At 31.1% G+C, this 26,394-nt stretch overlaps 2 protein-coding genes across 5 annotated transcripts in view; one reads left to right on the top strand and one right to left on the bottom strand.

The window, feature by feature from the left end:
* The window catches only part of LOC139517322 (uncharacterized), a 204,817-nt gene that overhangs the window by 65,915 nt on the left and 112,508 nt on the right, over positions 1-26,394 (top strand). The window lies entirely within an intron of this gene.
* The window catches only part of LOC139517268 (serine/threonine-protein phosphatase 6 regulatory ankyrin repeat subunit B-like), a 71,273-nt gene that overhangs the window by 44,188 nt on the left and 691 nt on the right, over positions 1-26,394 (bottom strand). For 2 of the 4 annotated variants that reach the window (XM_071308157.1, XM_071308165.1), the window contains exons 2-3: positions 12,784-12,885; positions 1,327-1,425 (exon numbers count right to left, since the gene is read on the bottom strand). In XM_071308157.1, coding sequence (XP_071164258.1) covers positions 1,327-1,425; positions 12,784-12,885 — 201 coding nt within the window. Of the gene's footprint in view, positions 1-1,326; positions 1,426-12,783; positions 12,886-17,531; positions 17,659-23,671; positions 23,735-26,394 lie in introns of those variants that run through there. The other 2 variants (XM_071308182.1, XM_071308174.1) reach the window with 2 other exon arrangements.

Here is a 26,394-nt window from a genome sequence, read left to right on the forward strand (position 1 = left end):
TTAAATGTGCCCTGTGGGAAAGACATTATATGTTCTAATAAATATTTCTGCATCAATTAAGATACAAAACTAATTACCATGTTATATTCCTTAGTTCCTACACAATATCAATATGTATTGTCAATAAATGTATTGTTTTGTCATGTAAAGTGTGTAACCTTGTCTATTTATTGTCTTATATTATATATTATTGAAACATATAGTATTCTGAATTAGAGAAATTGTAATAAGCATCGATCATGTAAAGTTTATCTCTAGAAATAATCTTTGGATATTCTATGTACATACCCACTAATAAAATTCAAACCAGTTATAATTATCTCACTGTCAAAAGTTACATTAACTTGCTAGCTCATATTTAACAAACATAAATGGCTTATAAAGGGATTAAAATTCTGAGTCCTTTTAGTGTTAAACCATTGTTTTGTAACTCTTAGTAAAAAAAAATTAACCTAGCTTTTCAAGATAACAGTGTAGCAATGCAAAAAATATAATTTAAAGGGGCACTTACTCCTAAAACAATGTCAGACATATCGCCAATTTTCAGAGTAGATACATCTTGTTGAGCTGAACATCTTTGTAATTTTTACATTTAATCTAGTTCTTAAAATGCCAAAAGAGTTTAAAATCAACATTTCAGGAGCAATGAAGCCAAAACAGGGGTATAGATTTTCAAAACTTTACAGGCCTGATAGAACTTGTAGTGCTAACCATTATAATCTACAGTTTTTACCCCTTATTGCTATGGTTTAAGAGATATAATCCAAAACTATAGTTTGACCCCATTGGTCATTTTTGACAAAAACTATCTAAAAAGTGACATATTATGGCATATTTGATAGATTTTCCATATTTAAGCTTGAATATGAACGTCTGAAATGACTAAATCAGCTCCAATCTTTCACACACTCTAATTGAGTCGACTAAAGTAGACACTTTAGTGTTTAAAAAGTATACAAAATCTTTCATCAGATGAACCTAAAATTTGAGGCCAAAACGGGCTTTTACTGGACCTACTCTTTTAATTGCAAAAAGCTCACACGGGCCTTTGAGCAAGGTGAGCTAAGAAAGATTTTTACATTTAAAAGTGACATAACTCCTGTAAAAATAACTAGATTGAGACAATGCTGGTATAAACCTGAATTTCATTTAAATCTTGAAAAAATTGCTCACATGAGAGGGCTTACAGGACTGGATGGAGGGACAGAAAAATGTATAGATGCCTGGCCTTCTATGTCCCCAACAATGGGTTGCACAATGGACAATCAGAGTTTTCCATCTATTTCTTTGTTTGGGACAACACCAAAAACTATGAAAATATCTTACCCCTCCAGGTAAATTACAATCTGCCTTTCTGTTGAGTAATAACTTAACAATGTCATCTTTGGCAAAGGAAGCAGCATAGTGTAAACAGGTTCTCCCATCCTGAAAAACAAATTGGAACATTAGATACTCTCTTAATATTGTCATTTAAAATTTCAAAAATAATAAGAAATTGGAATCAGCTTTTATTGTTCATGCTTACAGAAGCCTTTCAACACTGCAAGAGAGCAAAGGAAGAATATCAAATTAAGAAGGGACATAACTCTTAAACACCCGAGATTACTCCCTATTTTTTGGTAGGTTTCCTGTAACTCAGTCTTTTTCTAATGTTTTGTTTTGTGTAAATTTGTTTGTGTGTGTGTGTATCGGCCATAGCGTTATCATTTTGTTTTCGACTTATGAGTTTGAATGTTCCATTGGTGTCTTTTGCCTCTCTTTTTGAACAGTGGTGTTCAAATCAGTCAAAAGCAATCTACAAATGCCTTTCGGTTGTGTCAATTATTTGTTATTGGGTTGCTATTTTATTGGCATAGAATCTCCATTTTATATTTATGCACAACATGATGATCAAATTTCAATTTATTAAATATCTGAAAATATTGAAACAATTAAATTATCATTCAAAATCGAATTTTAGTTTGATATTATTTATAGAATGAAGAGGATTTTCTCATCAAATAACAGGCTTGTTTAATTGAAAAAAATGAACAAATACAACACAACTATTGCTTAAATTTCTGTAATTTTTATGAGTAATAAAACTCTGAGAACAATTGCACCTGTCAACTAAGTATGTCAATATTAAATCACGTAATAGTGAATGAATAGTGAACGTGTTTGTCATATTTTCAGATTTTGTTGACTTAATATGACTGACATATAAAACCAAAACAATATTATATTTTACAGTTGCAATGCTCCACGCTGCTGTTATCACTTCACTGTGTTTTATAACGTTCACAGTCTGCGTGTTTTGTAAATAATTCATTAACAACCTGCATATAATCGAGATTTAGCAGTGGGATTGTAATAAGGTTATCAAACTTTAATAATTAATGTCAATGATAATAGTCACTTTGGAATTCAACAAAAGCATTTTAAATTAGCAGAAAACCAGAATTATGAGTAGTAATAGAAGTTTAACAAACGACATAAATTGAAGCTTTTAATAAATACTTCTACTGAACTCCTTCTTTCCTATGTCACTCAGGTACCGTTTAGGTGTGCATAATATTTTGACTTGTGAGGGTTTGTTCAATATGTGAAATACATTCAATTTTCTACTTGTAAACTTTTCTTATTTCTACAGCAGCTGTTGCCATTGGCAACTTGGATTCATATAAGTAGATCTTCCAGCTGATACAATATTTCAGAACCTACATTTCCAATCATGATTTACAGGACATAGGATTGCTGTCTGCAAGGGAGCTTTTGAACTAAATTTGAGCAATGCCTCTTTTTTTTTTAAATTTTTACGAATCACATAATCATGATTTGCTAGTTCACTGTGGAATATCTGTGACAAAAGAGAAGTAAAAGATATCAAAAGGACATTCAAACTCATAGGTCGAAAATAAACTGACAAGGCCTGTGGATAAAAAAAGAAAGGAACATCAGACAAACAACAGAACACAAAACACAACAAAGAAAACTAATGATTGAACAACATGAACCCCACACAAAACTCAGTTGTAATCTCAAATTCACCAGAAGGGTAAGCAGATCTTGCTCCACATGTGGCTTCCGCCATATTGCTCATGCAAGTAAAAACCATGCAGGTGATTAGTCTAATTTGGTAGGCCATATTCAGGGAAATGAGACACAATTGTAGTTACAACAATTATCATCTATGAAACAGATATTTCATAACAGTCGAACATATGGGGATGGCCCTTATAAAATATACAAAGGGATAATTTTAACTTCACCATTTGGAACTCTTAGTTTAAAATCTACCTTCAAAGCATCTAAGATAACCACAGATACTTTATATTTATATTAGACACAATCCTATTACTTTCCTCATGCAAACCCTCTCCAGATTTATTGTTAAGGTTATGAGCAACATGACAGGTGCCATTAGTGGAGCAGCAACTTTAACCACCCATGGATGTCTGCCTTTTGAAAACCCTTTCGTATTTTTTTCCTCTTTGCCGCACAATATGGTTTGAACTTTTTTTTTATCATGATTGTTGAACAAAGGACAAAAATGGCAGACAATTATTGCATTTCCAGCAAATAAATGCTTCAAACTTTTTTCAAAATCAACAATTCTTCTAAAAACAAAATTAATCTACAGTAGTCAATATGAACTAAACACAACTGAGCAAAAATCTTTTGAATGTGAACTTTCTAATCAATGCAAACTCATATAGGCTAATACTGATCATATTTTCCTAAAAAAGTTTCCAATATATATTGACATTAATTATTTTTTCCTTTCAGTTGCACATATGTTATGCTCACTTTTAATTCTTGGGGAATATTAGAAGTGCACAGCTATGCTCAACAAACTTTTGAAGTTAATAATTGAAAGAGTTCCACTCTGATCTGATATATTACACTGATATAAAATATTTTAATTTGCTGCCTGTCATCTAATCAATCTTTCATTAAAATCTTCCTTACTGAATCAAAAGTTACATTTAATTTGATATTATCAAGATTATAAGGGTATTGCACATTTCCAATTAGGATACATGTTTTCATGACTACAAACATCTCTATAATAATAAACTTGTTGTCACTAGTTTAAACTCCTTCACATGTTTACTGAATAGTAGTTAAAAAGTCCAGTTTCAGTAAGATTAGTTCTAAGAATGATAAAAAAAAAAAGTAAAATCACAAAAATACTGAACTCCAAGGAAAATTCAATCATAAAGTTCCTAATCAAATGGCAAAATCAAATGACAAAACACATCAAACAAACGGACAACAACTGTCATATTCCTGACTTGGTACAGGCATTTTCAAATGTAGAAAATGGTTGATTGAACCTGGTTTTACAGTGCTAAACCTCTCACTTGTATAACATTCATGGTCATTCAAATAAAATTTGAAAGGATCAATTAGACAAGTTTTTAATTAAGTTTCCCACGAAATCCATGAAAATTGGTATCCAACGAATAATAATGAATTCCCAGTATTAATAAATAAGATACAAGATGCAACCGATGGATATAGCACACACTTTCCTCTAACTTTTTGCCATGTGAACAGTACATTAAAATTAATTATTTTCTTTTGAAGAATACCATTGTTATTCATCTATCATAAGTGCACAACTATATAACATAAGCAAATGCTTTTCCTTCAATTATTTTCACCCAAACCTGTACAAATGTTCTCTAATTTTCTTGCAGCAGTTAATGTTTAGTTCTGTTGTAATCTTATTTAAAGCATGTTTAAAAAAAAACATTTAGTAGTTGAAACCAAAATTGTAAAGTTGAAAAACTTGTGTTAATCTAAGTAAAGTTATCTTTAGCAACCAGTTTTTCATAAGCAATGTTTATTTAAATACCTCAAAATATTAGTACAATTCAAACTGAATTGGCCAGTTCAAAGAGAATTTAGTTCTCACTTGTATTATAAAGCTTTTTTTGTAAAAGCATACTTTTTTATTGAAATTACTTTGTATATATATGCCAATAGAAAATGATTATAAAGTGCTCATCAAACTGCATTTTGCATAAAAAAAATAAGAAAAACGATTAGCAGATGCATTTAATTAAGTAATCAAACAATCCGACTGAATCTTCATCAAATCAAAAACAATGAGGATGTCATGTGATTTTAAAAAATTCTGTCACGGAATAAAGTCATGAATGCCTTGTTTTTATTATCATTGGTTGAAGCATTTCTTAAACATTTGTTTATTTAACGTTGAGGAGAGGGAGTAGAATGGGAATACATACTAATATTTATTGATATTATTTGTAGAAAGCTTTTCAGTAAACACGAGAGATGTAAGGCTTTCATCTAATGTATGATTATACCTGATGCAAGGGCCAGATACTTTTATCTAATATGTCTATACAACCCAAACTCCATTTTAATTAAATAATGTTCACAAAAGTTAATTTGATGAAATCGCAACTAATGACCGTGTAATTTAATATTGAAACTGAAAAATCATGCCACTTTATCCTATGATTACGTCCCAGCAGATTTACACCTAACTACGTGTTATGATTTATTATAGAATTTCTGTCTTGTAAATAACATAATAATTAATATTATTTATCTCTTCCATACAAAAGCTTTATTAAAACTGAATTTATTGCCTTCAACAACTGATAATACAATTGGCCTTGAAAACTTGACAATTCTAGTTAAAAGATAATTCTGTTGTGAATACAATCCTCATGGTGACGATGTATAGTTATAATATTTTGATTAACATAGTAAATACGCAGTAAGAATTATCTTCCAACAAATGTCAGAAATTTATAGGGAGTATGAAAAAGAAAAGTGTAAATACACAAAACTTTTTTATGTTAAGTATATGTCCTTCTAAGAATCATGCAGGTGACTTTTGATTCACCGTTCATGAACTCTCTTCAAATGTCTTTATAATTTGTTTTTGAAGAAGGTATGGTAAGAAATTAACTTTCATTTAATTTTTTTCTTTAGATCCTTGTTGCCATGGAAACCATCCAAACACATTTGTCTAAATACGTTCAAAAAGAAGCCGTTGAAAGTTGAAAATAAGGAAAACTTTTGTAAAGTACCAAAGGAATTAAAGTTGATCAATGAAAAAAGAAAAACAAATTTACAATTTTGAAAAACAAAACACCAGTTCACCCTATACAAAAATGTAAATTAAATAGATTTATAATATAGTTTATTTCCATAGCAACCATTTAAAAATTTCATAATTAAAAGAATTAAAAAATTGCCAAGTTTTATTTATGTTTATCTCTCAAGACCTATCGTGTCACTGACAAGTTTTCATCGGACATTTAGGTCAATTTCAACATGTTAAGAAGTGATCTTTCCACTCTATAAAGTGTCCAAATCATATGATCCTGTTCATTTACATTGTACAAACATCAACAAAGTTTTAACAAAAAAATTCTGATGTGCACTATATTTCAGAATTAAAAAAAAACACCATGTTAATTCAGAAAGAATTGAAATGCAAATCTTTAAAACAGAGTTCAATCAATTTCCAAAGAGTTCTAAATGAGTGACTTAAATACATTTCTTCTTGATCAGTCTTTCATTAGAATGATCTACCTAATTGGAATATTTATCCTGCGAGTTGTGTATAACAATTCTACTTCAGAGTAATTGCTAAGTATTGTAAAACATTTGACATAATGAAATGTGACTAATGTTTTGATCTCCTATATCTATTTTACCGCCATTCTATGGATAAGAAACCTATAGTTATTCACAGTACAAAACAGTATCTAGGAAAAACAACAAATCAACCAGAACAAATAATGGATCAAAATCATCTCAATTAAAGAAATATTTGTAACCATCCTACCAACTAATCAAATAATTTACTTTTTACAAGTGTCTCTGACAATGTCTGCATTGGTTGATTGTATTATCTTTTCAGCTATGATCTCACAAATTTAATTAAACGATGTGAGAGAGAAAAACCACCTGAATATTAAGTTGTAAAACCTAGTGGAAAATTAATCAAAAATGATCAGACCAAAGTTTTTTTATAAATGACAGGGATAATTCACGTAAAACATCAATATCTAACAATTTGATACCAATAGAAGCGTAGATACTTATCAGATATCTACTGGGACGGAATGACCTTTATACAATGGTCAGCTCATCCTATCTAATTTCTATCACTTTGACACACAGAAACACGGAAATGATGTATCTAGGATTAACTTTCACAGACCAATAATCTTCAACACAGGCTTTATTTTACTTAAATTACTACCATTTCCCCTGATTCATTCTTGTTGTTATGTGACAAACATTTACATGAAAGTGGCATAGCTACCACTGTTACCATAAAAAAAAACCTCCTGCACAAATAAACAAGCTTCCAAAGAAAAACCAGTGAGAGAAAAAAATTAAGTGAGAAGAACAAATAAACAAGCTGAGAGAAACTATTGAAAAAAATTCTTCAGATGTCAACTCAATGGTTACTTAGATGGCGTCTGGACTAAAATACACACAAAATGCTGATACTTATTATTAAGTCCATGCAACATAAATTGTTTATTTTAGTCTGTTTATAATTTGGATAGAGGATTTAGTATGTTATAAATCAAACGTGAGAATTTGAGACAAATGCATGAACATGAGCTTATGTTTTTCATTGATTTTTTGTTTTTGAGATTATATAATGATTAATTGTTATAATTTTAAAAATAAACAGATTTTGAGGCCAAAAAATGACCACAAAGGCCTTTTTCTGCCAAGTGACCTAAAAATTTATATTGGAAGATTTTTTTCAATTTTTTGTTTCAATTTCTGAAAACCTCATTAATTACAACAACAGACAACAGAACAGCAGGATGTGCATTTTAACCACAATCAAAACCAGTTACACACTGCATCTTAAATGTCAAACACTTATCCATTATGAGACACCTACATGGAAACATCTTAACAATACGCAAAAATCCATACATGGTTAAATCTGTCAAAATCAGATATGTTACTCAAAATTTACAATGGTTCTATATCTATTACTAAATGGACAATAACTTCCCTTTAATTAATGAAACGTGAAAAAAACATTAAAAGATAAGGATAATTTATTACCTTGTCAGAAAAATAAGTTGGTCATTACTATAACATAAAATTGATAAACAATCAACAAAAATCTATATTTCGTGCATGACTGGGTTTACAGGAAAGTAGAAAGATGTCATTTTAATGCAATGTATGCTTGAAACAGCATAAAACTGTGATCTGTAATGCCAGTTTATAAACTCTAAATATCAGGCCGTAGCCAGGAATTTCCAAAGGGGGGTTATTTGGACTCATGAACTCGACTTTAACAGTCACAATTTGAACAAAACGTTGACTTTATTAGTGCTTATTTGTTTTCAAGGGGGAGGGGGGGTTCGTCCAAACCCCCCTAACCCCCCTGGCTACGGGTATGAATATGTCGTACATGATATAAACTACTTGTCTCATTTTTATCTTTAACCATTTTTTTCCAATTTCTTTAGAAAAGAACAAACAAATCTGTTGTTTTTCTCTAATAACTAATCAAAATTTTCAAATATTTCAAAAAACTAAAACATCTTTTTAGAGTTTTAAATTTTTAAAACTAATTACAAAATTATACCAAGAACACCCAATGGAAAAGGGAAGCGAGAAGTCATGTCTGTTTACACAGACCAAATAACTCTTAGGTTTTTTTTAAGTGAATGGAGAAAAACTTGTAATAAAACTGTAAAATTTTTCCCTAATCATTAAAAAGAATGAGGGAAAAAATAACATTAAATCAGAGATAAATCACTGATATTGACAGACGAAATTTAATGTAAATATTTCACTCAATATATTTTGAAGCAATGTTTGCTTTTCCTAAATATTTCATTTAAAAAACATGTTTACAAAATAAAAACATTTTAAACTATATACAGCTTTTTTTTCGTTTTTTTTATTATTTCTTTCTGAATTTTGAAAATCTATGATTCAATTTTTAAAGCAAATCAATAACATGTAAAAAGGATTTGTCATTGGCATACTTACTATCATGGACAAAACTCCTTGAACAAATTCTAGAACATGCAATATTTCATTACTTGATGAAGGTAAAGTTATGGTAAAGCCAGCATAAAAATATCATGCAATGTAAGTAACATTTAGGAATGAGCTGTCAAATTGACACCAAACTGAACTAGTACACATTTTTGTTTAATGATAAGCTGAAGCCCGCCTACGGGTGCAGGATTTTCTCCCTGTGTTGGAGACCCATTGTAGGCCTTTGGCTGTTTTCTTATTGTTGGTAATGGTTGTTGTCTCTTGGACACAAACCCCATTTCCATTCTCAATTAAATTGGTTTTCTGTGGTTTTTTTCAGCCTTTTTTATATGCCAAATTTTATGCCTGTTTTCCAATCTATCAAGGAACAGAACTCATGAATGACAGAAATGAAAATCATCAATATCAAATTCAACCATCATCCTGTTATTAGTATCAGTACATTGTATATCAACCACCATCTTGTTATTAGTATCAGTACATTGTATATCAAAATTTTAAGTTGAATGGTTCATAATAAATTGCACAGAAACCAGTTGTCAATCTATCAAGAACCATAAATCCTCGATGGCAAAAATGAAAATAATTGATAACAAAAATGGATAAAGGAGTAGGTCCGATAAGGACCGATTTTGGCCTCAAATTTCAGGTTCATCTGACGAAAGATTTTGCCCACTTTATAAACACTTAAGTGTCTATTTTATTTGATTCAATTAGTTTATGTGAAAGATTTTAACTGATTTTGTCATTAAAAACGATCCGATGCAAGCTCAAATATGAAAAATCTACCAAATATGCCAAAAAATGCCACTTAACTTTTCAGATGGTTTTTGTCAAAAATGAAAGTGGCCGCATCCGTGTTCATCCTCAACCTTTATATATGTTATGTATTATCATAAAATACAACTTACATTTTAATATTAAGGATGAACACGAATGCGGCCACTTTTGTTTTACACGAAAACCGTCTAAAATTTAACTAGAATGCTAGAATTGTGAAGATTTCAGTGATTTAGCATGACTTAATGGTGCTTGTACCCGATATATGTGCATTGTATTGTCAAAAACAGCCCATATTTATGTAATAGAAGCATTCTACTATTCAATTAATAAATAAAAGTTTACATTTTAACAATTTTGTAAAACTGCTATATTTTGGGGCCAAAAAGGGGTCTTACCGGACCTACTCCTTTCATTTGCAGACTTTCTCATTAATTAAAAGTAGATTGATTGTCAATTTTCAAGGTCATTAAGGACATTTCTGATAGATATTGGCTTTTTTGGTGGCAAAAGGGTAAATATTTTGTCATGGAAATAGGATTTGCTGCTGGAAATACCAAATATTATCAAAAACCTATTAATATACTTTATTGACTTGATGTTTAGATTCTTAAAAGACCCTGTGTCTCCCTTACCATGTTATTTGGTGAATTGTTTGAAAGCACTTCTGCATCAAACATTTTGTTTATTACTTTCTAATCTATTTACAGTAAATATGAGATATAGCCATGTAAAGGATTATCTATCAATTAATTAAATAACATGATGCTATATAATCATATAGAATTGTTCATTTGTGCGTTAAATACAGATAAAATACATTACATTCCGCAGAGAGACAATTTGAAATTCACAAATCACTTGTTGAATTAAAAAAAATATCTATAAATTATCTTTGATTACGAACCTTGGTAATAGATTTTAATGAAAACATCAGAAAAATTAGGTAGCTAGAGATAAATAATGAATTTCAGGGTCATGCATTAATTTGGGAGATCATTGTGTAAAACTGTGTCCTGGATAGTCTAAATTATATTAAGCTTTATTAAAACTATTGTATATTCATACTTTTGTCATGTTTTTTTCTTTCCCAAACGGAAACTCAGATTGATTTCTTATTGAATTAAAACAAGAATAATAATCGTGATTGACATAATCTGCTACAGTAATTATGCAATAAACCCTAGTGCAATATCAATTTCCATTTATACATAAAGACATTGATTGACCTGCATATCCCCAAACTGTAACTGTCAAATGTCAAGTCATCAAAAAATACTAAACAAAATACGAGGCTCCAAGGAGACTAAAATTCTCATCTAACATTATAACTGAATTTTCAATTTAATAATCATAAACTTCAGTTATGTTTATTTCATTAGCATAACAAATTCTACTTACATTTTATGCCTATTTGAATAAGTGTTTTACTGCTTTTTTTTCAGAATATCTCCAAAAGAGGTCCAGATTCATTTTTTAGTATGATTTTCAGACAAGAGCAATAAAACATGCGCCAGGGGAGGCAAATTTTAGCCTATTTTGACTTGTTTCTAGATCTCTTCATTCTGATCATAATAAGATTTCTCTCTATCTAATATAGTTTTCAAGATAATAGTTTATAATGTAACAAGATCAGCATACTGAGTCTGGACTTGCTTCGCTGCATCAAATAAATTGAGGTAACATGTATACTGATGCATAACTGATTATTCCCTTCACTGAAGCCATGAAAATTTTCTTGTTCAATGAGTGTTGTATAATTTTAAACTATCGGCAAATAAGAAGTGTTAACACGGACGAGGAAACAATTCATTCAAATACCAGTCTTCAAAATTTGAGACAAGACAATTCAACAGTCACTTTGACAATTCCTACAAACAAATTTTATTTTTGAGCATTAAATACTTTATACATTTGTACATCTTTACTTAATTCAGTGACAACATATATGCTTGTTTCATCTCAGGGCTATTTTAGATTTTTTTTCATACGGGGCATGAAGGTACTTGAACTATTTTTGTATAAGTAGAGGCAAGTAACGAAGTTCAAATTGTGTGGTTATGTATGATGAGTGAAATAGAATTATATGGCTGATGGCAATAAAAAAGTGCTCTCCAACATCTTCATATTATTTTTCTGGAATAACCCTAAAATAATTTGAGGTTGAGGTTAGGAAATACTGATAACTTTAACAAACAGTCAGTACAAATTCTATTCTCAATTTTCAATGTACAATATAAAAGAAGATGTGGTATAATTGCCAATGAGACACCTCCCCACAATAATCAAAATGACACAGAAATTAACATTTCATAACATATTTCAAAGACTGTTATTCACAGGATGGACCACAAGGATTTGAGCAGGACACTAGTCATGATGGACCAAAGATTGGTACGAGAGGACAGTGAAGGATCATTGTAGATTATGAAGATTTAGGCTAGTTTCTTGACTTTACTTTCATTAATATTTAAAGTAATTTTCATCAGACAGTGGGGAAACAAACTATTACTTATGTCAATGACTAAATTAACCTGGACCTGCATATAATTTAGGTGCAGTTTGATCAATTTGAATATCTAGTCAAAGTTGAATGATTGAATACATTAATATTTATGCCATTTGAATTCTTTTCTGGCTTGATATTTTTTCTCTCCACAGAATTAAAGTGCTTTAATGACTGAAAATTCCAAAAATACATTTCAGCAACTTTCATTCTAGATTTTTTCAATGTTTTGAATTTCTATTTTTATTTCAAGCTATCTTACATGTTAGCAAGGGAATTCCTGTAACACTAAAAACAATAAACCTTAACTCTGACATTAACACTAAATACAATTTACCTTAGCTCTGTCATTAACACTAATAACAATTTACCTTAGCTCTGTCATTAACACTAAATACAATTTAGCTTAGCTCTGTCATTAACACTAAAAACAATTTACCTTAGCTCTGTCATTAACATTAATAACAATTTACCTTAGCTCTGTCATTAACACCTGCACCTAAATCCAAAAGTCTTTCAGCAAGCACCAGTTTATTTTCTCTAACCACAATCATTAAAGGTGTCACTCCTGTTTCCTGCAAACACAGAAAAAATAATATATATATACATATATAATTGAGCTGATCTGTAACAATAACATCTCCATGCCTTATATATCATGTACTGTAGTACAACGCTAGATTAAAACTGACAAGGAAAGGTAACACACAGCCACCGAAAGCTTTATTTTTGTGAAGCCCAGGTGGTCATGTGGTCTAGCGGGACGGCTACAGTGCAGGCAATTTGGTGTCACGATATCTCAGTAGCATGGGTTCGAATCCCGGCGAGGGAAGAACAAAAAATTTGAGAAAGCAAATTTACAGATCTAACATTGTTGGGTTGATGTTTAGAACAGTTGTATATATATATACCTGTTAGTCAAATGCGTTTTGTTTAAATATACTTTTTCACTTTTTTGGTCTTTTGGAAAATGTTGTTTGTGCTGTTTTTAGACCCTTCTACTACGAAATTTGTTTTACATGCACACATATAAAAATTGCGGTTTTTATCCAACGCAATCATAGGTTTGAACGTAGTTTTCAATTTAGACTCGTTTATATTTTTTCGTTTGGGCTTGTATCGTATTTTCCCTCCGGTTTATATGATCCGTTCATCCTATATTGACTCTTAAAATTCAAGAGTCTATCTAAAAAAGAGGGTACTTTTTATATGGCCTTCCAAATACCGTTTCGATCCCTAACATCACTGAAGAGACATTTATTGTCGAAATCCAGATCGGGTGTACTAAAAAAATATTGACACCGTATGTTTGTGGCATAACATCGTGGCCACAAGTTAATTTTTTTTTTCCTGTTTAGTATTAAATTTATATTAAGATCCATTTTCAAATTGTTACATCTTGTGATCAATTTTATTTGGCAATCGCCAATTGCAGTCAGCAGGGTTAAAGAACATCAGTTGTTCGACCTGTTAGTCAAATGCGTTTTGTTTAAATATACTTTTTCACTTTTTTGGTCTTTTGGAAAATGTAGTTTGTGCTGTTTTTAGACCCTTCTACAACGAAATTTGTTTTACATGCACACGTATAAGAATTGCGGTTTTTATCCAACGCAATCATAGGTTTGAACGTAGTTTTCAATTTAGACTCGTTTATATATATATAAATTTGTATATATATAAGTACGTCTGAGCCAGTGACAACTCTACAACAGATTTATCCATTGGATCACCAGCAGTGATGGTGATACATGGCTGTGTACATTATGTATATACAACTCGTCTAAACATCAACCCAACAATGTTAGGGGTCATCCATAATTGTCAACCATTTTCCAAAGTGTACAAAACGTACACTTGGGGGGAGGGGGTTAAAAAATCAACATTTTTACCGTACGCTTTTTTTTTTTTATTTCCGGAATTTATATCGTTTCCGTAGGGAACGCCGATTTATAAAATCGAGAATTGGCTTGGGTGTGTTTCTCTTATTTCTTCTTTATTATTTTCACTTGATGATATTGATTTCGATATCATAATTCTACTCAATCGGGATTGAACGATTAAAAGATCAAATCATATGAAAACTAAATCTTTCAAAAATGTGAACTAGTAAAATTGTTCAAACAAAAAGTTTGCAAGCATTTCTCAGTACCCCCGATTGTCAATTTCACCTGCTTTATTATTGATCGATATCGTTTTACTCTGTTTAATAAACAACATTGATTGAAACACTAAATTCTTTGAATGTTTTAATTTTGACAAGACGCCATTTCGTGAAAAGATTTAAAACTGGTCCTTCGATTAATTTCCTTGTATTGCATTCCAAAATAGTAAACCTGTAAACCGGAAGTAAACTTATTTTTCTTAGTATAAGCCTCCTTTAATTAGGAGCACCTCCATATGAAGTTTAACCTTAACTTAAAAAATATCCAATATATGTACACGTTACAGTATATATACATAAACGATAATAGTGCCATGAATGGCATATTTACAGGGACCTTTTAAATAGAAATACAGGCGGGAAATTTAAAAACCCAAAATGTTTTAAAACATTACACTTTTATTGATTGCTGTCTAAAGCTCTGATTCCATCAACAACTGTCAGTCCATACTTTACCAATGCAATATAACCATGCATTTCCCTTTCTTTGATTCTTAGCATAATGTATGTGCCCTTTTGTTAATCTTTTGCATGTTCTAGGTGCCCTTTTTTATTGGAGTTACCATTCCCACTGCGTGATAGGGGAAACACTAATCTTTGTACTCTTTATTCTGACAAAACACAAGCATCACAGATAGATGTCATCAAATAAAACAGTCAGATATTTTTTAGTTTTTTTTTTCAATGCAAAGTTCTATATTAAACTAAAATATAATAGACAGGATCTTCTTTTTATTAAGAATGCAGGGCCGTAACTAGCCTCTTCTAATAGTGAGGCAAAATATATTTGCCGAGCGGAGCGAGGCGAAAAAAAATTGACGAGGGGTTTGGGGGCCGCTAAAGGCCCCAGAAGCTCTGAGAAAAATTACGAAAAATCGTGCATTCTGAAAGTTTCCAGGACTCTTTCTGACATTAAAATGCAATTAATTGTTAGCTATTTTCCGACAATAATCTGGTCTCAAAACAAGAACATAGATTCATTGTGATTTAAGACTTTTAGGTTTTATGGAAAACATTAAAAGAACGATTTGTAGGATAAAGCAAAAATCGTAATTCTCATAATGCATTAATACAGGACCTGTCTGTCTGTTTTTGTCTTAATTGTAAATGTGCTTAGACTATGGTTATTTTTTTATGACTAGATTTAAATATAGTGACAGATTGTACTTTAAGTACTAGTACTGCTTCAGTCGACACTAGGGAGTATCTTGACCCTGTTTTACGGTATTACTGATTCTTTTATTGTTGAAGACCCTCCAGCAACTTTGACCATTGTCTTTTAGATTTTTGTCTATGCATCAAGTTGACTCTGTGCGATTAGGTTTCGTGCACATTTACTCCATATTCCTTTATTTTCTGTTAGAGGGTCTAAACATGACTTAATGCAAGTTAAACCCTTCAATGGAAAAGGTCATATGGCAATAGATTATTTTTTTTTTCCAAATTATTTGAATCCGGGAAATTGGTGACCTTACTTTAATTTAAATCATGTCAGCTTTCTAGTTTTATCTACCCCCAAAAAAGCCAGTTTTGTATTCTTTGATATCAAGTTCAATTCTCCATGCAGAAACGACCATTTTTTTCTGTGTCTTGTAGCATCGTATATTCTTAAAATATTTTCTGGCACAATATCTTGACATCGGCCGGTGGGCATCGCGGCAACATTGCAAAACCATACGTTTACAAATGAAAATAATCACTCAGACTATAGTCATAAAGTAGGACAATAAATGAACAAAAGACAAACCCGGGACAGTTACATAGAAATACAAACAATAAACCATCAACTCTGAAAACTGAAAAGGAAAATAGAAACATGGATCACGAAAAACATGCAGGGGCGACATCAGAGAGTGAAAAGAACTTGCTTCTTGCTAGACACTGTCCGTGAAATCAATTTGATATAAAGACAATCTTTTGTTTAAGTTTTTTTTTTTTTTTTTTAATTTCTCACATGAGGCATTTGCCTCATTTGCCTCAATGTAGTTACGGCCCTGGAATGACTGATTCTTCTCTTGAAATCTGAAAATGGTTGATGTACACTTTTTGAGGGAGGGTGGGGGGTCTGAAAAAGTGTACGTTTTGTACACTTTGGAAAATGGTTGACAATTATGGATGACCCCTTAGACCAGGTCTAGCGGGACGGCTACAGTGCAGGCGATTTGGTGTCACGATATCTCAGTAGCATGGGTTCGAATCCCGGCGAGGGAAGAACAAAAAATTTGGGAAAGCAAATTTACAGATCTAACATTGTTGGGTTGATGTTTAGAAGAGTTTTAGTGACATCAATATGTATGGAGACTTTTCACCAAGCAATATTTCTGATATATCTAATTTTAGTTAAGACGGGTAACTTTTGTTAATTATACAATTTCACTCAGGAATAATATAAGTTTTCTTCTAATTGAGCATTTTAAAAATACATTTTGAGATCAATCTAGTATTTGGACTAGAGGTACACTTTTGAGATTTAGGATACAAGTTCAAACATTTAAATGCATTACCACTAAATCTTCAGAACCTCATCTTTTATTAAACTTAAACATAAATTCATTCAAGGCTGACATCAAAATTAAAAACTTCTCAAACAAAATAAATTTTGAAATTCTTTTTCAAAATAAAAAAAAATAGTTTTCCATAGCTTTAAAGTTAATCAGTTAATATTTGAAACAATTGTTAATTCTTTCACTGCAATGGAACGAGTATGTATGTGTACAGCAAAATTATATCAAGATGAAATATCATCTGGCAGAAAAAATGATACAGATTTAAATGCCTGATTTTATATGAAAAAGGTAGGATAATAGAACCCAAGCAGCACCCTATTAATGAAGTATTGAGCCCTTTTTTTTACCCAAAAAAACTATGAAATATTCGTTTTACTACACTTCTGTATCCATCTTTGATCATGTCGATGATAGAAAAATACATTGTGCATAATTATCTCCCTTGATAATTGTTGCCATGAATATTTGTATTTCTGTTGTGCAACTGTTGGAGGTGTACCCATTTGAAAGGTGCACTCAACCCTTAAAACATGCAGTTTATGAGTTACATTACTTATTCATTATTTGGCTGATTATAATATTACGAATCTGAGTGATATATATCATGATAAACATGGCAATTTTTAAGATTTTCTTCTTTCTATTTTCCCGCCATCTGTCATGCGTGTGTTCAGAATGACGACGGAATGGATCAGAAATATAAGCCCGTAATACATTTATAGCAAATCTTTGTGATGCCACAATATAGACAGTATCACTGCAAATTGTCATGCAAATACTGTTTTGGGATCATTTTCCTGTTCAAACATTATTGGTCCAAGCAATGATTTTGAATATTTATAAATCTTGGTCCAAGATATTATTTGGGTTAATTTCAAGTTTTCAGTTAAATAACGAAACAGTTTCAGGTTTTTTTTTTCATTATTATGCAATTGTTTTATATTGTAACTCTTTCACATTGTCAAAATAATCCGATGTAAGAGGGTGGTAAAAAGGGGGGGGGGGGGTGCTTGCACGAAAAAATCGTGAAATAAGACATAATTTCACGTTGAACGTTGAACGTGAAATAATTTCTGTAATGAACGTTGCACGAAAAATAAATACTTTTATTTGAACCTTTTTGTGACTGAGTCACTGTCTTCTTGTATATATTAACTCTTTGTTTTACTTGATATTCCCGATTTAGTATGCACATTTATGATATAATTGGTTTACGGCTTTTAAAAAAGTATTTCTTGACGATTTCCTGCCAAGTGTTTGAATTTTATTTGAAAAATACCGAGCACGCGAAATAAGACTTTGAAAATCACGATGCACGTAAAATTAAATAAGCAGAACACGTTGAACGAGGTACCCGTCTTGCACGACTGAACGTCAAATAAAAAAGTAAAAACACGTTGAACGTGAAATAAAAAACGGCGATCACGTTGCACGAAAATAACCCTTTACCACCCTCATGTAACATTTTCTACAAAAAATATCCAAGGATTTGTATACAAGTATAGAAATATATACAAATCTTGCAATATCTGACTGAATGCTTGTCTACGTTATTCGTGTTACCAGTTACAGTAGCCTATGGGAGGACTCAGTTAAAAAAAAAGAGATTTTTGTTTACTATTCTCAGTCACTATTATCCACACTTTTTCATTGAGTGACGAACTGTTTATTCACTGACAGATAGACTCTGAATTATATCAACTCAGTTTCTTAAAAAAAAAAAAAGAAGAAACCTATTTTTTATTGGTGGTCACGCAGGCCAACTAAATTAGTCTGGACCGTCAGCGATGACTGCACTTGATTAAAAAACAATAACAGAATATTTTAATACTTCTTATAACTCAGGAAATTGAAGTTCATTGTATCATTGTTTAATTTAGCAGATGACAACACAGACAGATCCCCTTATTATAAAGAATCAGTCAGTAATATTTCAGATAAGAAAAGAGATAGATGCATAATTTATATTTATTTCGATTTTCGATTAGTTAAAGTTCAACAATCAAACTTGTATGCAAAATTCTACCAATATCTATTACATAGCCCTTTTACTGGAGCTTGAATTAAGCAGTCTTTTCTCAATCTATTTTTTTTTTTTAAATATAGATCTCGGATTTTTGTTCACCTCATATACGAGCACGCGAGTTCCGATAGATCTGGATCTGATTGGTCTTTTCTAAGCCGTCGGAAAGGGTTGATATACAAAGGAGTATAACTAAACGAAAACAACGTTTATACTTTATTTTCATCATTTTGTGGACTAATTATGCATATTTTCTACTACATTAACTACGTTCAAAAGTGGGCATTTAAAACTACAAAAATAATAAATGTGACGTACCATAAAAACGATTAGGAAATCATTGTTTCTGTAGGAAAATATGAAAGCAGTTCAAACTTAAAACATGACAAATATGAATAAGTTTATTCAAAGGTACATATTTAACTGGAAACATAATTTCAATGTATCTTCAACTGTTTAACCATGTTCACTGAAAGTCTATAATTTGAATGTAACAAGCTGAATTATTAACTCGAAGTACAAAATTTTCATTGGAAACAATAAACCAAGCATATGAAGTCATAATAAAGTATCAAAATGTCATGCATATTGTTTCGCTTTTCTTTTTATTGATATATTCAGCACATACACAACTTGTGTGTATAAGAACTATCATGCACGGGACACGGTAAAAACATATATATATAAAAATAATTAGACAATAGTATAAAGACGATTTGTAAAGGTCTGTTGAAATGTAACTGTATAACTGAAAAAAATGGTGGGTCGAATCAGTAAAATAAATGTTTATTCTTGCTATACTCCCTTGTTTCACGCACATTTAAAAAAAAATTGACATACTGGGCACATGCACAACTCTATCTCCTGTAACCGGAGTCTGTAATATGTCAGTCCTAGTTCCAGACTAAGGTTTTAACCATAGGCACTTAATTTTTTCTCAGAAAAAAAAAATCCTATATATTAAGGTATATAGGATTATTATTTTTGAAATAAATGCCTGTGGTTCAAACTAAGCGTGTGTGCATACGCACCCAAATAAGTTGGGTCTATTGTCTTGCAAGATAATATATATCAGTGATGTTTTGGACTTACTTTTACAAAATTGAACCAAACTGGCGGCTGAAAGGGAACTATCATTTCTAATGACCGCTTGAATTACTGTTTCAAACAAGAAAATAATACTTTTTTTTGTACTTTATTAATTTTGTCTAATAAAATTGAAAATGGAAATGGGGAATATGTCAAAGAGACAACAACCTGACGAAAGAGCAGATAACAGCCGAAGGCCGCTAATGGCTCTTTAATGCAGCGAAAAAATTCCACACCGGAGGTAACTCTTTTTATATAGTTTCTGTGTAACAAAACTGCCTATATATTTTATAAGGAAGATATCACTATTGCTCTAGTCGTCGTTTCTCGAAACTCCGGTCCTTTATGTAAAGGCTTATTGCTTTTTTGATATCCAACAAACTTTAATTAAAATACGAATTATTGTATTAAATTGAGAAATATTTACCATTATGTAAGACTTTTATCTTTTTACCGGAATAAATGTAACGACGGGGGTACAGAGAGCGATCGAAGAATAAGTTATCCGATGTATAGTGTAACAGCACTCTCATCATCACAAGCTTGCTACTATTTTAAATCAATGGATTAAATTTCCACTTCAAAACCCGGTGTAAATACCATGGAATAAAGGGTATTTCAGAGATGCATGAATTCAAGTGTGTGCTGTTTCCATAAATGGAAATTTTATAAAATTGAGTAAAGAATGAATATGTTTTATTTTTTAGGAATGTGGTATTATCAAACTTATCTGCTGCTTTCTGGTTTAACCATCACTTGAACGATCGGAGCTAACGGTTTTTGGGAGCTATGGCGAGACCTATATATCAGAAGAATTAAACAAATGCTATGTAAGAGGGGGGCAAGGGGGTCCCAATAACAGCAAAACAGCAAATTGATTTGGCTCATAACAGATAACAAGGAATTAAAATGGACAAAAACAGATAACAGTAAATGAAATATTAAAATAATTCGGTCTTTGACAAATCAGTATTTCTTATTACGGATATAATCCTTTGTAATGCATTCCATTTTTTATGACTATGTTTTTAGTATTAATTTATGTATCTAGAATGTGTTTAAATTACTACTCAATATATTATAATATTTTTATACGCTCGTTTACGGAACGTATTATGGTATACTGTTGTTCGTCTGTTGTCAACATGTCGGACATTAACTCAAAAACTCTTTAACCATTTGCATTAAACTTTGGGAAATTGTTTATATCTATTGACGTGAGCTCTCCCTTTTTTTTTCTTTTTTTTTTTTATAAATTTTAGATTTTAAGTTTCTGGGTAATAGGTTTTTATTCAATAAAATTGGTGTTTTTTTTCAGTTTTCTGATAATATCTCAAAAATGCTTTCACAAAGCAAGGAATTTTGGTGAATTGTTTATATCTATAAACATGAGGTAACTTTCAATTTTTATAAATTTTAGATTTTACGTTTCCGAGTTAACGGGTTTTATTAATTAAAAAGGGGTGATTTTCCAGTTTTCAGACATTAACACAAAAATGTTTTCAGCAGTTCTCATGAAACGTTGGTGTATTGTTTATATATATTGACTGAAGCTCTCTTTGTTGCTAATCAAAAAAGTGACCTAAAAGAGTTTGAATATTCTGACTTTTTCTAAATGACCATTTAATGAGGTGTGTGAATTTTTCTTAATAAAACTATGAGGCAAAGTGGTATATAGGGTAGAAAAATCAAAAGAACCAATTATAAGCAATTTATCAAGTACTTCGAACGAATTTTGACACTCTAAAAGCAATTTAATCCACTATTTTCAAAGGCCTTATTTGAACAATTTTTTATCAGCTGAGGTTTTTGATTGTACCAAGTGTACTAGTAAGTAGAATACATAGTTTAGTAGGGAATCAATGGCTTGAAACGAAATAAATCTTTGTTTGTAATGAGTTATGTGCAGCTTCGGACCCAAGTACATGGTCGGAACTTTCATTGTACAATGCATTCGGTTCTGCTTTGAAAAGAATTACAGAGCTGAGTCTATGTACCATATTATATAAAAGGTTAAGTGGTTGTTAGGACCTAGTCCTTAATTGAGATCCTTGTCAGATATTCCTGGCCATATGTTTTCCTTTTTGTCATATTAAGAATTGTTTTAATTTAATATGTTCGTACGGAAAACAAGGAACATTATTCTCATACAAAAAATTAAGATAATTCTAAATACACATTCATAAAAAAAATGGAATTTATTACAAAGGATAATCATAAGATATACTTGAATTGTCCTGGACCTCACTTCTGTGATGGGTATATGTTAATGGAATCCTTCTCTGAATACGGGACAAACATATTAGTAGTGGTAGACCCCAATGGCCAATGATCTTCAATTTATACCGAAAATTGACTGTCAAAAAAATGCTAACATTCCAATTTTCAATAACAGTTAACAGCAAATAAAATATCACAATAACAGATAACAAAAAAACTAAAAGCCCAATAACAGCTAACAAAGAATAAGACAATAACAGCTAACAGCAAATATATTTTCAAAATAACAGATAACAAAGAATTAAATTTTGACAGGTGGATTTAAGCAGATAGAAAATATTTAACGGGTAACAGAAAATAGGTATTTAGTCAGACGACAATTCAAGAACACGGGATATAAAAGCAAAAAAAAGACAGGTGTACAGACATTCGAACAACCAACACAAAAACTTTAATTTCTGTGATGGGTATATGTTAATGGAATCCTTCTCTGAATACGGGACAAACATATTAGTAGTGGTAGACCCCAATGGCCAATGATCTTCAATTTATACCGAAAATTGACTGTCAAAAAAATGCTAACATTCCAATTTTCAATAACAGTTAACAGCAAATAAAATATCACAATAACAGATAACAAAAAAACTAAAAGCCCAATAACAGCTAACAAAGAATAAGACAATAACAGCTAACAGCAAATATATTTTCAAAATAACAGATAACAAAGAATTAAATTTTGACAGGTGGATTTAAGCAGATAGAAAATATTTAACGGGTAACAGAAAATAGGTATTTAGTCAGACGACAATTCAAGAACACGGGATATAAAAGCAAAAAAAAGACAGGTGTACAGACATTCGAACAACCAACACAAAAACTTTAATTTCTGTGATGGGTATATGTTAATGGAATCCTTCTCTGAATACGGGACAAACATATTAGTAGTGGTAGACCCCAATGGCCAATGATCTTCAATTTATACCGAAAATTGACTGTCAAAAAAATGCTAACATTCCAATTTTCAATAACAGTTAACAGCAAATAAAATATCACAATAACAGATAACAAAAAAACTAAAAGCCCAATAACAGCTAACAAAGAATAAGACAATAACAGCTAACAGCAAATATATTTTCAAAATAACAGATAACAAAGAATTAAATTGCCCCATAAAAGCATAACAGTTAAACCCCTTGCCCCCCTCATGTAAGGTCAACTTTGACAGGTGGATTTAAGCAGATAGAAAATATTTAACGGGTAACAGAAAATAGGTATTTAGTCAGACGACAATTCAAGAACACGGGATATAAAAGCAACAAGACAGGTGTACAGACATTCGAACAACCAACACAAAAACTAACGATTTCTACAATGAGAACTACTATGTGATCTTATGTAAACAGGAGCGATATCAGGTCCTAAGGAACGACAAGCAACATCAGTCACATTGCGCATGTCAAACATTCGGTATTTCTCAAAATCGGAAAAGGAACATACATTACTACACGTAAAAATTTATGATGGTGACCATCAAACTTTTGTAGTTAGGTAATAATTTATGGATGGGTGTATGATCCAATCATTGTGATATACAGATAGAGAAATGTGTAGCTGAAATAGGACATAACAGAATAGTGAAACCTTATCTTTAATTTGCATCAGAATTTTTTTTTACTTTATTATATTCAAAATATAGTAGCCCTGATTCCATTTGTTGTAGTAAATCAGCTCTCTCATCCGAAAAAAAAATGTGGATTTCATCAGATATGACGGAACATAGGCCTATATCTATATATAATATCTTTAAGTTTTGTAAATGAATTTAGAGTTTTCTCATAATCATTGGCAATCGTACCACATTTCCCTATTTACATATTGCAGCATTGTAGAACTTTAGATCCCAAATGCATGTAATTTAACCGATGAAGTTCCTTTATGACAACATAGTTCAAGTGAAACGATAACATAATCTTTGTTTTACAATAAGGAAAGAATTTTTTTTTAAAAAATCGTTTGAATAGTAAGCTTCTCAATCTGAGATGAGAAGATATCTGATCACAAAGACCAAAATCAATAAAGGAAAAGGGATTCATACCTAACTGTCAAAGAATGTCAACTGATTTTCAGTGTATACCGGAAAATGTTTGATTAAAAGTAAATACGAATATTTTTTTATAACTAATTCATTGAAGGAAAAGGGAAGTATGCGGCTACATATCGTGATGTACATGATGCAGAAGAAAAGTATGCGGCTACATATCGTGATGTACATGATGCAGAAGAAAAGTATCAAAATGGAAAAACGAAAGGAACTGTATTGCACGAACAGGAAACTAAAAAAAAAAAAAAAACAGAAAAAATCTAAACACAATCAGTCTGATTATCATACAAACAGAACAATTGTAAAATAACGATAAGTTCAAAACATGAAAAATAGGAAGAATAATAATCAACTCATCAACTGACTAATAATAGAGCAGGAGAATTCATCTGCTATGGAAGGCAGAAAATGGTGTTTTTTCTTTTTTTTGGCTGTTTTGAATACAAAAATTTCATAAACGGTTAAATCTATCGTAAAAAAAGAAATGCCCAGAAGTTCTAGACGCGTTATCGTGTTAAGACCCCACAAAAAATAAGAAAATCACCCCACTCTCCAAGTCATATATTTTAAGTTTTGTCAAATTAGAAGCAGAACTCATTTAAGACATCCGAAAAGCGCATATATTCACTGTCTACCTTCTGATCAAATAGACTGAGTATAAATTATATAGAAGTTCATGAAAAAAGTGTGCCGAATATATATTTGTTGGACGACTTAACAAGGTTGTTGCAGTATAGATATACAATTAGCAATTTTATGTTTATACTTAGTAAAAGAGAAAGACGGAATCATTTGATCTTTATTGTACTTGATCCCTACTTCGTCAAATAACGACTGTTTGTTATAAAGACGAACATGATGCCGAGCTAGTGATATACATTATATGAAATGGTATTTTCATTGATAAACCAAAACTATAATATTTTGAATGTTATTTAAATTGGTGCATACTAAACCATACTTTTGTCTCATTCGCACCTGCTTCATTAAGATGTATGTTTATATATAAAAAAAGAAGAAGTGGTATGATTGCCAATGAGACAACTATCCACAAAAGACCAAAATGACACAGACATTAACAACTATCGGTCACCGTACGGCCTTCAACAATGAGCAAAGTCCATACCGCATAGTCAGCTATAAAAGACCCCGATAAGACAATGTAAAACAATTCAAACGAGAAAACTAACGGCCTTATTTATGTGAAAAAATGAACAAAAAACAAATATGTAACACATAAACAAACGACAACCACTGAATTACAGGCTCCTGACTTGGGACAGGCACATACATAAATAATGTGGTGGGTTTAAACATGTTAGCGGGATCCCAACCCTCCCCCTAACCTGGGACAGTGGTATAACAGTACAACATAAGAACGAACTATAAAAATCAGTTGAAAAAGGCTTAACTCATCAGATGGACAAAAATGCAAGTGTTTATATTTGTTGTTCGATAACTTCATCATACAGGCATACATATTTCTGAAATTAAATTTTGTACTATAACCTGTTTCAACGCGTGAACACGGTTTGGATGAACTTGGTTTCATTGATCTAATGTTGCTAATCATAATTATAGTGTCCTCGTTTCATACAGAATAATAGATAACTACAACGTATATTAACATCCCAAGGGTAACTGAAAGAAATATCTCATATAGGCAATAATGCTATCAGGTCTCATTTATAGTACGTCATATTTTATTCATCAAAATTGAAATTTGAAAAAAAGGTATTAAAATTATCACGAAACAAAGTTTCTTTTGTCTTTTTCTATCGTTCAAAACAACTTATATATTTATTTACCTTGGATCCGGGTAAAAAATCTTCATAATGTATTCAGAAAATGTTAAGAGAAAAAGACAAGTCGAACAATATGAAGTTATCAAGCCCTGTACATATAAAGAGATTTTTTTTAGAAGATAACAAATGTTGGGTTATAAAAACGGGACTTAAAACCTCTATTTTTCGATACATGAGT

The sequence above is a fragment of the Mytilus edulis genome, chromosome 1, assembly GCF_963676685.1.
Source record: "Mytilus edulis chromosome 1, xbMytEdul2.2, whole genome shotgun sequence".
NCBI lineage: Eukaryota > Metazoa > Mollusca > Bivalvia > Mytilida > Mytilidae > Mytilus > Mytilus edulis.